Here is a 14,396-nt window from a genome sequence, read left to right as displayed (position 1 = left end):
CGAGGCTTCCTGCCCTGACTGCTAAGCAGAGGTGTTAGAACCAGTGCTTTCCTGGGCTTGCCGGTGTGAAAGATCATTAAGAGAGAGAGAGAAAGGAAGGGAGTGTTTAAATGCCTGTAGGGCTCACGAAAGCAATTGCTTCATAATTAGACTCTTGGGGAAGGAACTGGGATTTGCAGAGGGGAGGCAGCCCTCAGAAGATCACACTTTTAAGCAGATGGATGGGTTGCCATTTGGAATCTCTTCCCGTTCGCTTGGGAATGGTTTCCCACCAACCAGTGGACTGTGTGTTGCTCACGTAGGCTGGTTTTCAAAAGCCTGGCTCCCTTGTGGATGCAGCATTGCTACGCCGCTGGAAGAAGGAGCCTCAGGTTTGCACGGAGAAAGAAACTGCAGGAAAATGAAGGTCTGCAGAAGATTTAAGGTTTGAATCAGCAGCCAAATCCTGCTGCAACACAGAAGTAAAAGTGGTGGAGGTTTCTCTTTGTATGGTTGAATATGAGTATTAATCTACTTTCCTAGGCCTGAGTATTATTAGAAGCATAAGCTGAGTATGGCAAAGAATATAATTAGAGCTCCCTGAGCATGAGAATATGAGGCATAATTGAGTGTGAATAAAGGAGAATGTATGTAAACCATTATAAACTTTCAAAGAGTTGAATAGATGCGATTAGTCACTGGTGTGCATGCTATGACGACTCTTGCAAGTAGTGGCCACAATTGGATTTTCTTGGCATGTAGAAAAACATGTGGATGTGGCTTATACTTTTACTGACATTCTTATAAAGGCTGCAATTCTGCACCCGTTTTCCTGGAAGTAGGCCCTATAGAACCCAGTAGGACTAGCTTCTGAGGAGACGTGCTTAGGATTGCGCTGTGACATGGGAGTAGGAAGCCTAGGCTGCCACTTGCAGTGCCTGTGGTGAAAAGTGTGGAGTGTTTTCTGGTTTCACTGCGGCTGATCCAGGAAAGCACAGCGGAGGGACTAGAGGATCAGGACCCCCAAGGGATCCAGGAGGCTTTGGAGACAGTGGATACCAAATCCTCTGGTGCTCTCAGACACCCTGGTCTGATGCGTTCTCCTGGCTGTTGTCAACTGGAGACCTGCCAGTGGCAGCTGATTTGGGCTGATTTCTGCTGGCTGCCGCCAACTAGAGAACTAAGCAGTGATAACTTCTTGTCCACTTGGGCAAAGCTCAGGGCTTCTGCTGCAGTACGGCTCAGAGCTTCCACCCTGGCCTTCAACTTGCAGCACACTCTTAACCCCTTCCCAGCCTAATAACAGATTTGGATATTCCACAAAAGAGGAAGGGTATCTTTTTATATGTGACGGCGGCAGCAAGAGTTTTGATCGGAGCAAAATGGAAGAGTAATGAAATCCCCTCTATACAAGATTGGATCTAAAAGCTGACATAATATGCCGAATTAGATGGTCTATCAGAAAAAATAAAGAATAAATCAAAACAGGAATTTGTTGCAAAATGGGAGGTTTTCAAAGAATATCTGAAAAATAAATATAGTAGTTTAAATTCTGTTGCAGCATTCGAGGAACTTCAGTAATAATTTGCAAGGTAGATATAAGAAATTAGATTTATTAAGAATAAGTTTAATTATGATAAAAGTGTGTATTGGCAATAAGTAATATGAAATTGAAATATGGAATAGACGGGAGGTTGGGTCTTTAGTGTTAAGACCAATATATGTTTTATTGTTTGCTAAGAAAACAAAAGCAAAAAACCCCTTCCCAGCCATCAGCATCACGGGTTTGGGAAGGGGAAGCACTGCCCTCTTCCCTGTCTGCAGGGTTTGTAATTTGCCTTTTGAGAAGTGCCTCAATGCTGATTGCACAACAAATGGGAACAAAGAACACGGTAAGCAGTGTATCAAATTAAAAAGACACCCCCCCAAAAAAAAATGACAAAAAATAAAGCAGCGAGTGGAACTAAAATGTTCCGAAAGCACTAAAAGCATTTTCCACATATGGAAATGAAGCTATTGAACTTTGGCTTCCTATTGTAGCACCCTGCTTGTGGTTAACGCTTAGCTGGAATGAAATATTCAACGCAGCAATAGAGAAATTAAAATAGTAATTTATTTGTCAGACAAATAAATATGAGGCACAGTGGTATATGGTTACCAAGCTCTGGCCTGGCCTCCTGCCATTCTGGCCAGCACTTATATTTCCTTAATCCAGCCCCCTTGCTCCTCCTGTGGCTGCCTCTGTCCAATCAGCCTGGTTGAAATTCCTATTGGCTGTTTGCTAGAACCAATCACAAAAGATACACCCATTTCCTCTTGCCCTTTTATGGAAATCAAAAAGCTATATATTCTTCTATCTATAAATGACAAATAAGTAGTAATATATCTTACATGTGTCTCAACAAGGAATCTTAATTACCAGCTCACCTCTTGCCCTCCTTGCCCTATTGCCTTCCAAAACAGATGATTAATCTTGAATTTTTATCTTAAGCATATGTCAAGGATTGAGTTCACATCAACATTGAGAGATCTCCTTCATTTGAAGGTTTCTAAACAAAAGGCCTGACAACCATATATCAGGAGTGCTCGACTGGCGTCTTCTGTCTGGCAAGGGGGGCTGGTGGCTGACTTAATTTCAGGATAGTTACAACTCTTACAACTATATGAAATAAGAATCTAGCATTTCTTAAATCCTTTGCATAATTATATTTAAACTAATATATTTAATACATAAACAACCTTTTAAAAGGAAAAGAAATCTTAAAAGGATCTTAGTTTAAGAAAGAAACAGCTTTAGAAAAGACTTCCCAGAAAATGTTCTCTTTCTGCCAGCTAGATGCTTTTTCACTGCTCTTGACCTTCTTAACCTTAGGAAGAAGATATGGCTCATTTTACTATTTATCAACCCTTAATTTGTAGGGTCAGTGTAACCTTGGCTGTCAGCCTGTAATTCCCTTTTTACGACTTTGAGAATTGTTTTCTGCTATAAATCAGGGGGGCCCCTTGTCTAGGAGTAAAAACATCTTGCCAAGGTTTTTAGGCAACTGGTCTTCTGCCTGGCATGAAACAGAACATTTTTAAGCTCATTCTTAAAATACAAGCCCTGATTAAACATATAAGCTTTAATAAAAATGCAGGCTTATGATTAGATGCCTCACTATCACAAGAGGTTCAAGCTCATGGTCTGTTAAGACGCCAGTATCCCTGGTTTGGCTTCCTGGGTCACATGGTGCATAGCTTTGCCTTGCAAATGGGCAAGAGATCATGCACAAATATCTTTACCAAATCAAGTTGTCAAGTTGTTGTTAAAATCACAGGACTGTCTTGAATGAGATATTTTCAAGGTGCTTCAAATGCAATTCTTTATTTTAAATTTAGCTCTGAGGATCGATGGAGCTTTAGCCTGGCTGTGCTCTTATCTAATCTGTTTTAGGTAATCCCAGACAGACTCTCAATCAGAATTGTATCTTTCTCCTCTTCTCCAGGAATAGCTTTCTTGTATCTAATCAACTCTCAATCTATTCTGAGTTCTTCCTGAAAATTCTTTCTTTTCACCCTTGCTTGTGCAACCAATTTTTTTTTTAAAAAAATTCTGCCTCTTTATTTCTCCCCTTTTAATCTTCTTCCCTATATTTAATTCATAAAGCATTTTGGGAGAGAAGATAAAAATGGCACATATTAAAAGGAATGTAACAGTTGTCATCCATTTTAAATGAAAGCAGAATACAGAGGAGCACTTAAACGCAAGTCTTAAGCACATTTGCTTGAAGGCAGGTCCCATTTATTTTTGTGGGACTTCCTTCCAATTAAGTATGTTAAAGATTACATCCTTTTAGTGCCAAACTAGGCAGCATGCAGGAGATGTGTGAAAGTCTCCTGATAGCTTCTTCTTTTTTAAAAGGAAGAACAGCAACTTAGGCTGTGAACAAGCGGAAGACGATCAAGGATAGAGGTTGCTACACTGGGAGCTGTTGAGGAATTGCAGGCAGAACAGAGTGCTAGGGCCACTGGTCTGATGCAGCAAGCTCAGGTTCATATTCCCCATGCCGAGAAGAAGAGTTTGGATTTGATATCCCGCTTTATCACTACCCGAAGGAGTCTCAAAGCGGCTAACCTTCTCCTTTCCCTTCCTCCCCCACAACAAACACTCTGTGAGGTGAGTGGGGCTGAGAGACTTCAGAGAAGTGTGACTAGCCCAAGGTCACCCAGAAGCTGCATGTGGAGGAGCGGGGAAGCAAACCCGTTTCACCAGATTACGAGTCCCCTGCTCTTAACCACTACACCACACTGGCTCTCCTGCTGAGTGAATTTTCATAGCACATCTTCTGAGAACTCATCTCTAGGGCTGGGCGATACCTGGTTTCCAACATCAGGATATTACCAGCTAAACCTTGCAATATATCAGTATATCACAATATCTGAAATGGAACTCTACATATGTAGAGGTGAATAGTAGGGCTGGGTGATATCTGGTTTTTAGCTTTGTGATATGTACTGATATATCACAATGTCTGAAATAAGGATGGAGCAGTATACCTGAAGGAGTGTCTCCACCCCCATTGTTCAGCCCGGACACTGAGGTCCAACTCCAAGGGCCTTCACTGCGAGAAGTAAGGTTACAGGGAAGCAGGCACAGGGACTTCTCGGTAATGGCGCCCACCCTGTGGAATGCCCTCCTCTCAGATGTCAAGGAAATAAACAACTACCTGACTTTTAGAAGACATATGAAGGCAGCCCCTGTTTAGGGAAGTTTTTAATGTTTGATGTTTTATTGTGTTTTTAATATTCTGTTGGGAGCTGCCCAGAGTGGCATCGGAAGCCTAGTCAGATGGGTGGGGTATAAATAAATTGTTGTTGTTGTTGTTAATTAGACATTGGATGGCACGGTTTATCCCACATTGTGATTATTTTCATAGCGGGCACCACACACACACACATCATGCTTCACAGTATATTCCCAGGTCAAAAACTATGAAACCGTTATCACGATATGAACTGCAAACCGGTTTGGGGCGATATATTAATATATTGCCCAGCCCTATTCATCTCAATTTCAGGACTCACTGGCTAGTGAGTTTCAGTTAATCTCTGGCTAGTGAGGCCTGTTCTTCACTGTGGTTGGAACAGCGATGAAGCAAGCTGATCAGGAGCCTGGAGCCAGGGGCAGGGTGAGCCGGGGCAGGATGCTCCATGGGGCCTCTGAGAAGTCTGCCTGCCTCCTCCCACTCAGCCGCCCTACAGCTGAGGGGGAGGCAGTGGGTAGACCATTTGGGGCAGCATGGAGCCTGCGGGTGCCCAAGCCACTGTGTCACTCCCAGGAGAGATGCATGACTCGGGCACACTGCAGGCCCTGCGTTGAGTGCCGCCTGACATTTTGTGACCCCCCTCAGTGATGACACCCGGGGTGGACCACCCCCACTGCACCCCACTTCCTCCGCCCCTGGGTTGGAGGAAGGTGGATGATATACCCCAAACTAAAAAATAATAATTGCTGCACCAACACAAAGCCAGCACAGGTTCTCATGTTCTGAGTCGCTTTTGCTTTTCTGTCAGTCCCCTGTACTTTGCTTTTAGACAAAATAGATAAAAGGGATACAACAGGAGGAAGGCAGGGAGGGGTTATTTTATTGGCAGTCTCCAGCAAAGGCTAAAGAAATCTCTGAAATCAAGGCAGAGAGCATCCTGCAGTTTGATTGGCAGGCAAGCAGAGGTACAGCAGCATCAAACAGCAGTCCTGTCTATAAAACTATCAGGCAGCAAGGTTGTCCTAAGATCCAAGATCACAACATGTAGAACTTTTTTTTTTTTTTTTTGAGGTTCATTCTCTCTCTTCTTTTTCAATGGAAAACGTGTATGTATTCCTCTATATTCACGTGCTAAATGTTACTGTTGCTATAGGTCTGGTTCACACATCACGCGAAGGCAAACCATTGCTTAGTGTGAGCATGCAGGCTCTGGGGGAAGAATTTTGCTCTTGGTTTACAGCTTGTGTTTAGTCTGGAGGGAACAAAATCACAAGCTCAGGTTCAGACTGCGCGCTAAGCCAAATCATGACTTAGCTCAGTTTGGCACAGCAACTAAACAACCAGGAGGTAGCAAAGAAACCGCAATCTACTCTCATGCTAAGCCAAACCATGGTATGGCTAAGCATAGTTTTGAACCAATGGCGTAAGGGAGAAGAAGCCCCCTACTCAGTCTGTTCTGTATGCCACAGAAAGGAATGTGCGGGAGGGAAAAGGAAGATCTGTCAGATTTCACATTAACTTTGTTGTTGACATCCATCTGTTTCGCCTTAAAATTAATGTGGCAGTTGTCATGGATGCTATGGTAACATCTTGGCTTGACTATATTGCTGCAATGTGCTTTGTAGTGACAGTCTAGAAGACTAACATGCAGTTGGCCCAGAATTCAGCAGCATGTCTTCTGTCAAGCACTAGCTAGCTGCCAGGAACATGTGAAACTGGTCTTTTGTGAGTTTCTCTGGCTTCCAGATTGTTTTTTGGCTAAATGCAGGGTCCTGCTCTTGACTTTCTTTTTTTAAAATCAAAGGTTTATTGGCATAAACACATACAAGATACAATAAAAATAATGGATATGGTGAATAAAAATAAATGTGAAAATAGAAAAATAAAATACAGATAGAGGAGGAGTAAAAAATGTATATTACCTGGGTTTGAGATATGGCTTACTAGGGAATGCCTAAGAACAATTGATTGTAGCCAACTAAGTCTTACTCTGAGTAGACCCATTGAAATTAATGGCTCTAAATTAGCTGCATCCATCAGTTCCAATGCGTCTACCATGAGCAGAAGTAATATTGGATGCAACGCACAAAAGTGTTGCTTCAAAGGGCTTGTGGAGAAAGGGAAATGGCAACTCTGGGATACTGTATATTGAGTTTCACACCAATTCTGCACATTCAGGCCCTGCCTAGAAAAGCTGGCTAAAAGTTGGGCTCTTTTACAGTTTGCAAATGACATAGCACAGGGGTGGACAATTTCTCTCAGCATTAACTGGAGGGAGGACTATTGAGGTGTGGGATTTGCATTGCTTCTTGAATATTTTTATTTGGGAGAGCAGCACCCTCTCAGTTGCAGCAATAAATACTGATCTATAAATGCAAACTTCATTTTCATGTGTGTGTGTAGAATTACACATAATATATGGTTTGTATATAATAATAATAATAATAATAATAATAATAATAATAATAATTGTACCCCACCCTTCCCGGCCGGAGCCGGGCTCAGAGTGGCTAACATAATACAATAATACATACATACATGCATGCATACACACATACATACACACACTCATACATAAGCTGAAATGCAGCAAGTGAATTTATTTTAGCAGATATTCATGAAACTATAGAACTTGTTGATCAGCTCAGAGTGAACTAGAACAAATGCTTTCTCTCCACTCCCACTGCCCGAACCATTTTAATCAAAGGTTATTGAAGTGGAATAAAAAAAGATGTGCACTTGTCAAGAATTTTGCCAAAGTAAGTAGGTTTGGCTAATTCATTGAGTTGATTCTGCTAACATCCCCACAAAGACACCAAAGACTCTCATAAGGGTACTTAAGTGATTGTGTTATAAAAGAGAGGAGCTCCCATTATGTTAAAAAATGGCCTTTCAGAAGCTGTGTTCGGGAGCGATGGGTTCATGGGTTCCTCTTCTTCTTCTCCTTTGGTGATCATTTGTAGCTGAGTGAGATTGTCTTCCATGGGTTGTAAGTCAGCACTAGGCAAGAAGTGTAGATAGCAACAACCATCTTGGAAACAAACTGGGGTTGATGGGTGGGAGGAATCAATATATGCACTTGTGAATAACCAATCAACCACAGGCTGTGTTTGCAACTGAAATAACTGTTAGTGGTGCAGCTCTCATGTTCACTCCGTTAAGAACATAAGAAGAGCCCGCTGGATCAGGCCAATGGCCCATCTAGTCCAGCATCCTGTTCTCACAGCAGCCTGTGGGGAACCCCCAAGTGGGTGTCAGCATCGCCCTTGAGCCAGTGCCACTAACTGGGCTCATCCACTTCATCCCTGACTGGGCTAGGCGAGCTGGGTAGCACTTCCAGAGACCACCTTCTGCACAGGAGCAAGTCAAAGTGCTGTGGACTCACAGCTTAGAGTTGTGAGCACCGAATTCACTTGCACAAGAAGACAGTCATCGCACAGCAGAGTATAGCAGAGCATAAACGACTCGGAGAGCAGCTCTGTAGAATATCTTCTTTATTCTATCTACAACTATAATACACAACTATAAAGGTAAAGGTAAAGGTACCCCTGCCCGTACGGGCCAGTCTTGACAGACTCTGGGGTTGTGCGCCCATCTCACTCAAGAGGCCAGGGGCCAGCGCTGTCCGGAGACACTTCCGGGTCACGTGGCCAGCGTGACATCGCTGCTCTGGCGAGCCAGAGTCGCACACGGAAACGCCGTTTACCTTCCCGCTGGTAAGCGGTCCCTATTTATCTACTTGCACCCGGAGGTGCTTTCGAACTGCTAGGTTGGCAGGCGCTGGGACCGAGCAGCGGGAGCGCACCCCGCCGCAGGGATTCGAACCGCCGACCTTTCGATCGGCAAGTCCTAGGCGCTGAGGCTTTAACCCACAGCGCCACCTGCGTCCCTAATACACAACTATATACAGAGCTAAATGAGGTCTAAACGAAAATGCTGAACTTCACTGGGTGTCTGCAGCTGCTCTTAGCAGCAACCTTATCTATACAGAGATCACACACAGTCTCTCACTAACACTCAGTCTCTCTCTCTCCTTTTGATGTGAGGCTGGAGCGGAATAAGTAGAGAGCAGAAACCGCCCCCTCCTCTCTGGAGAATCAGCAGAGAACATCAGCAGATTCTTGGATATGGGAGGGGTGAAATCTCCTCAGTGGGGACCCAAGCACAAGAGCTCTTTGCCCATAGAAGCAGAACATAGTCATCATGGCTAACAGCCTCTATTTAGCAGTTTTGCAAATATCCCACTGCCTTCCAAAACATCTGATGTGAGCCAGAGTAGAGGTTGAATGGTTTTTACCGTAGGCATGTCAGGAGGGAAATGGAGGTGAGTGGGGGGGAAGGGCAGGTGAAAGAGGTTGTCTTTAATGTGATTTGCAAGCCCTGTGGTTTTTCATCCTCCCCAGAAGCTACCTACAAGGAGATGTCACATGATGGAACAAATGCCACCCAAGGTGTATGCAGTAGTAAAGGTAAAGGGACCCCTGACCGTTAGGTCCAGACGCGGATGACTCTGGGGTTGTGGTGCTCATCTCACTTTATTGGCCAAGGGAGCCGGCGTACAGCTTCTGGGTCATGTGGCCAGCATGACTAAGCCGCTTCTGGCGAACCAGAGCAGTGCACGGAAACGCCGTTTACTTTACCCGCCAGAGCGGTACCTATTTATTTACTTGCACTTTGACGTGCTTTCGAACTGCTAGGTTGGCAGAAGCTGAGATCGAACAATGGGAGCTCACCCTGTTACGGGGATTTGGACTGGCGACCTTCTGATCGGCAAGCCCAAGGCTCTGTGGTTGAGACCACAGCGCCCCAGAGCTCTAAGTGTCAGCAAACCTTCTTCAGCACTGTGAACAACTCCCTGGTATCAAATCAGCTTTGCCTTTCCCACTTTTCTTTAGCTTTCTAGTCCCTATAGCTGTAACTCTTGCATATGTGTGCAGCAATTGTCTGGGTGTGCATTGAGCTTAGAAGAACCCATTAGGCAACTGAATCATCTTCAGTTACAGCCGGGAATTATTGAGCTCAACTCAGCCTAGCCTTCCCTACCTTGGACTGCAGACTCACCTGAAGTCCCTTAAGCTTCCTCACTTTCTTTGCTTCCACCATTTCAGGTCCTCTAACAGGCACAGCTGGTATTAAGGGGCAGCTTGGTTAGGCATCACACCACACACTAGGGAGATCGTTTTGGTTAATCCTAATAGTGGGATTGCCCTACTATGGATTTTTGCATTTCCTTCCCTAAGGAGCCAGCTATGATTTTTTGGTTACATTACTTTGTAAAGCAGCATGTACAATGATGGTGCAATAATTAAAATAATTCAAGATGAACTGGAAAGTTGACAAATGCAAAACGCAGCATTTCTTAAATTTGCAACCTGGAGTCAAACGTCCATGCTGTTCTAGTATCAGCCTCAAATCTTTGTCCTGTAATCGGAAGAAGCTTAGATACTGAATTGCGAAGTGGGCAGTGTGTGTCCGTTCTACCCCTCCCCCAGTAAAATGCTTTCCCCCCTCATTTACATTGTTGAATTTTATAGCATCGGTGGGATTTAAGCTTGGATTAAGAGAGAGACGTTGCAAGCTTGTTCATTTTGTGGTGGGGTGGGGGTGGAGAGTAGTGTTGAGTCCTCAGCTGCAACAGTTATAATCCAAATTGTCTATTAAGCTTTTACAGGGATCCTGCTGCGAGAAGCCAGGCCAAAATAGCAGCATATTCCCTCTGCAGCTGCTCTTTTCAGTGCACCGGGCTTGTCTGGTTTTTGCCGCGAAAGGCATGCATCAGACAAGCTGTAAGTGTGGCCCCCTGTGATTACATTTTGAGGCTTATTTCAAGCCAGTATTTTAAAGCAAAAGAGGAGGGGAGGGAAGCGGAGGAGAGAGCAACAATTGGAAATGCTGCTATTTGACACAAGACATCTCTTCCACAAGTGGAAGGATCATAGCTGGGTGGTGGAGCATATGCTGTTCATGATGCACAAGGTCCCTGGTTCAGTCACCAACTTTTCCAGGATGGTTGCAAGAGACTCCTGTCTGAAACCCTGGAGAGCGGCTGCCAATCAGTGTGGACAGTATTAAGCTAGATAGCCAGTTGGTATGGCTTGTTATAAGATATTTTCCGATCTTCCACCTCTAATATAACACTAGTTCATGCCTGAGGTTTCTGTTTTTATCTTTCTTTTATGCATCAACATTAAAAACACACACAATATACAGTGGTACCTCGGGTTAAGAACTTAATTCATTCTGGAGGTCTATTCTTAACCTGAAACTGTTCTTAACCTGAAGCACCACTTTAGCTAATGGGGCCTCCCACTGCCGCCGCGCTGCTGTTGCGCGATTTCTGTTCTCATCCTGAAGCAAAGTTCTTAACCCGAGGTACTATTTCTGGGTTAGCGGAGTCTGTAGCCTGAAGTGTCTGTCAGTGGCATAGCGTGGGGGGTGCAGGGGGGGCCGGCCGCACCGGGCGCAACATCTGGGGGTTAGGGTTAGGGTGTGCAAATCCATGGGTTAGGGGGCGCAAATTACTTGCCTTGCCCCGGGTGCTGACAACCCACGCTACGCCACTGGCGTCTGTAACCTGAAGAGTCTGTAACCCGAGGTACCACTGTATCCTTCATTCTGAAACAAATTCCCTTATTTATTTTCTTGGGCACCAAATAGATCTGTGGTCAAAAAGTGATTGTGCTTTAAAATTCATTGGGGTTCAACTACCCAGTTCGCAGTCTGTGCTGAGTAAGTTGTGCCGTCAGTGGGACAGAGACTTAGGACTAGGGTTGCCATATGTCCAGGAAAACCTGGACATGTCCTCTTTTGTGGGGCCAACATGTCCACCCAGGAAGATTTTAAAGGAAGTCTGGTTTTTTTTGGGGGGGGGGTTATTTGGAGGGGCTTGGGGGTGGGCTTGGGCTGCTCTGCACACCATAGCTGCTTCCAGTCTGAGCTGGGTAAACAGTCATGTGGGCTTGGCAGCTGTGGTCCCACATGCCCGCACACCTCTTTCCTTGTCTCAGGCTGGCTGTGGCTCAGGCTGTCCTCTTTTTTTCCTCTTCAAGATTTGGCAACCCTGCTTAGGGCATACATAGGCAACTATGTGAAAGTCTCATGGCAACCCCCAGTTCTAAAGCAACATCCTCTGTTCCTGCCTACAAACGTCGACTCCTCATTGTTTTCCTCTAAGACTGTTACCTGAGCATCGGCTTCACTGAACTCAGTGGGACAAAACTTGCAGATCAGGCTGTAAAACCCATCAAGCATTTGCTTGACAAAGGTGGTTCTTCTGCCAGCTGTCACGTATGCTTTGCTTTTCTCTGAGAACAAGCAGGATGATCTTTCAAATGTTATTGTTAGCATTTCACAAAACATTTCCTCTGTTCGTCTGCAGTTTTAAACCCTTCCAGAAAACCCGTCCCTTGTGCATCATGAGGATTTGCACTGGTGATGGTATCGAGGCGCTTATAAGCAAACCTGCTTTCAGTAATGTTTGTGTCTGCAGAAGTTTTGCAACGGACACCCTGTTTCATCTCCAGTCAGCGTGTGTCTCGTGGATTCCCGCGGGCATCCTGAAATTTTGTGTACATCAAAAGTTCTAGTGATGTTGTTGTTCTGTCCCACTGCTGTGCAAGAGTTCCCTCTCAAGACAGCAATAATATGTGAACAGTGGGAGTGCATTATAGCAAAACTAATAAAGAGGAATGATGTAAGGATGCTCCACTATATCTACCCACCAATGCAGTGATATGGTGCCAATGATACGTTGCTGAATACACCTGCAGAAAAAGCAGCAATCTGGAGAGCCCTGAGTTAGGCGCTCAATAAATGTAACACTAATGTCTCAACAAATGAAACTGATCTGTAGAAAATGTAACTTGAAAAAAGAGACATTGCACATACTTTTGTAAACCAAGAAATCTCTAATATAAAATAGATTTTAAAAAATATGAAAAGAAATAGCTAGTCTCCATCTACATGGTTCTTTTCCTCCCTGTTCTCTCTAATCGGCAAGCCCTCAGATGTTAACTGGGGGTGTCAGGTGCGGGTCAGCAATAAATCACACAGAGTAAGTGAAGTAAACTTTTTATTAGAAGAAACAGAATCTGCTCAGGAGTGCTATGCCTAATGAGTGCAGCAACTCTTCTTGGTAGGCCATGCCCCTATGAGGCAGTTGAGACTGAATATCCTTGCTTTGCCATAGCTTCCTCTCCCGGGACCTTCCCAAGCAATCTGAGACTCTGCCAGGATGACTGTCTTTGCTCCTCCCTCTTCATGCCTCTTCTGGTTCTGCGAGACCAGGAGAGAGGGGAGCTGGTAGCAGCAGGAGGGGGAGATACTGTCGATTCTTCACCAGCCCAACTCATCTTTGTCTCTTGGTTTCCCTCCTCTCCTACTTCCTCTTCTGATTCTGGGCTTCTCTCTGTCACAGAGTCTCCTTGCTCACTAAACCCTGTTGCCTCTTCAGCTTCTGACACCTCCTCCTCCCTCTTCTCTCTTCACCAACTCATCGTCATCTCGCTACCACTTCCCAGGCTTCATCCCTTGGGGGTTCCCCAGTTGGTCCAGCCAGTCCACAACATCAATATGATGTGTGTTCAATCCAGGGTACTCCTCTCTCTCTCTCTCTCCTTCCTTCCTTCCTTCCTTCCTTCCTTCTTTCTTTCTTTCTTTCTTGTCTGCAATCCTTCACTATCAAAGATAAGATAATTGGTCCCACTCACCCACCCCAAATATTACTTCAGAGTGATGTCTCCTGCTTCGTGGATCTCCATATGTTTAAAATTGGTATCAATGAGCCAAAGAATAGGAAACATTGAAGGCTACCAGAGCATTATTCTTGCCAGATCATTTGCTGTTGCTAGAGATGAACTCACCAGAGTTCAGTGGGGCAGCTGCTCTGGCATTCATGGCAACTGCATTTGTGACCAGAGCCCCTGAATTCTACTGCTGCGAGAGAGGTAGAAGAAATTCTATGTTCAGTCTGTAAGTGTCAGATTGCTTTAGTGTAGAAGATGTACAGATTGTATAGGTACTAATCTACAATTCTTATCCTACAAGAGGACAAACTGCAGTGGCACCTTCTCCCCCACCTGCACATTTGCAGTAGGCTCCCTGATCCAGAAAAAACCCCACTTTCTTATGGTTCACTGTTGTTACAACCCACTTGGTGGCATAAGTTGTCCTCAATTCTAATGATTTTGCGCTCACTAATAATGAACAACTGTGCAATGAGGTGTCAGGATTTGATGGTGGCTGTTTGCAAACTTGGGGGTAATTATACTCAGTTGTCTAATAGCTTATCTTATTGATGTTGTGCTGACATGTTTTGAAACAACATTCAGTGATTGCAGAGACTTAATGGTACCAGTTCATGGCTCATTATCATATTTTTTTTGCATTTGATTTGTCTGATTGCTGCAGGTGGAAACAATAGGTGATGCGTACTGTGTTGCAGCAGGGCTCCACAGACAGAACCTAAATCACGCAAAGCCCATCGCGCTGATGGCCCTGAAGATGATGGAGCTGTCAGAGGAGGTGCTTACACCAGACGGAAGACCTATTAAGGTAAACTTACTTGCTCTGCATCTTGAGCAATCGAAAGGAAAGCAGCTGTAGCACAGGCACAGTTGAATTGCCCTGGGTGCAACTTATAGCCCTTACAGAGTGTAGGTCAGCAAGGTGTTA

At 44.6% G+C, this 14,396-nt stretch overlaps 1 protein-coding gene across 2 annotated transcripts in view; it reads left to right on the top strand.

Moving 5' to 3' along the window:
• The window catches only part of GUCY1A2 (guanylate cyclase 1 soluble subunit alpha 2), a 176,553-nt gene that overhangs the window by 106,557 nt on the left and 55,600 nt on the right, over positions 1-14,396 (top strand). For both annotated transcript variants that reach the window (XM_079973698.1, XM_079973699.1), the window contains exon 6: positions 14,133-14,276. In XM_079973698.1, coding sequence (XP_079829824.1) covers positions 14,133-14,276 — 144 coding nt within the window. The remainder of the gene's footprint in view (positions 1-14,132; positions 14,277-14,396) is intronic.

Source organism: Podarcis cretensis (assembly GCF_951804945.1).
Source record: "Podarcis cretensis genome assembly, chromosome: 4".
NCBI classification, from domain to species: domain Eukaryota; kingdom Metazoa; phylum Chordata; class Lepidosauria; order Squamata; family Lacertidae; genus Podarcis; species Podarcis cretensis.
This window is presented reverse-complemented; position numbering and strand designations above follow the sequence as displayed.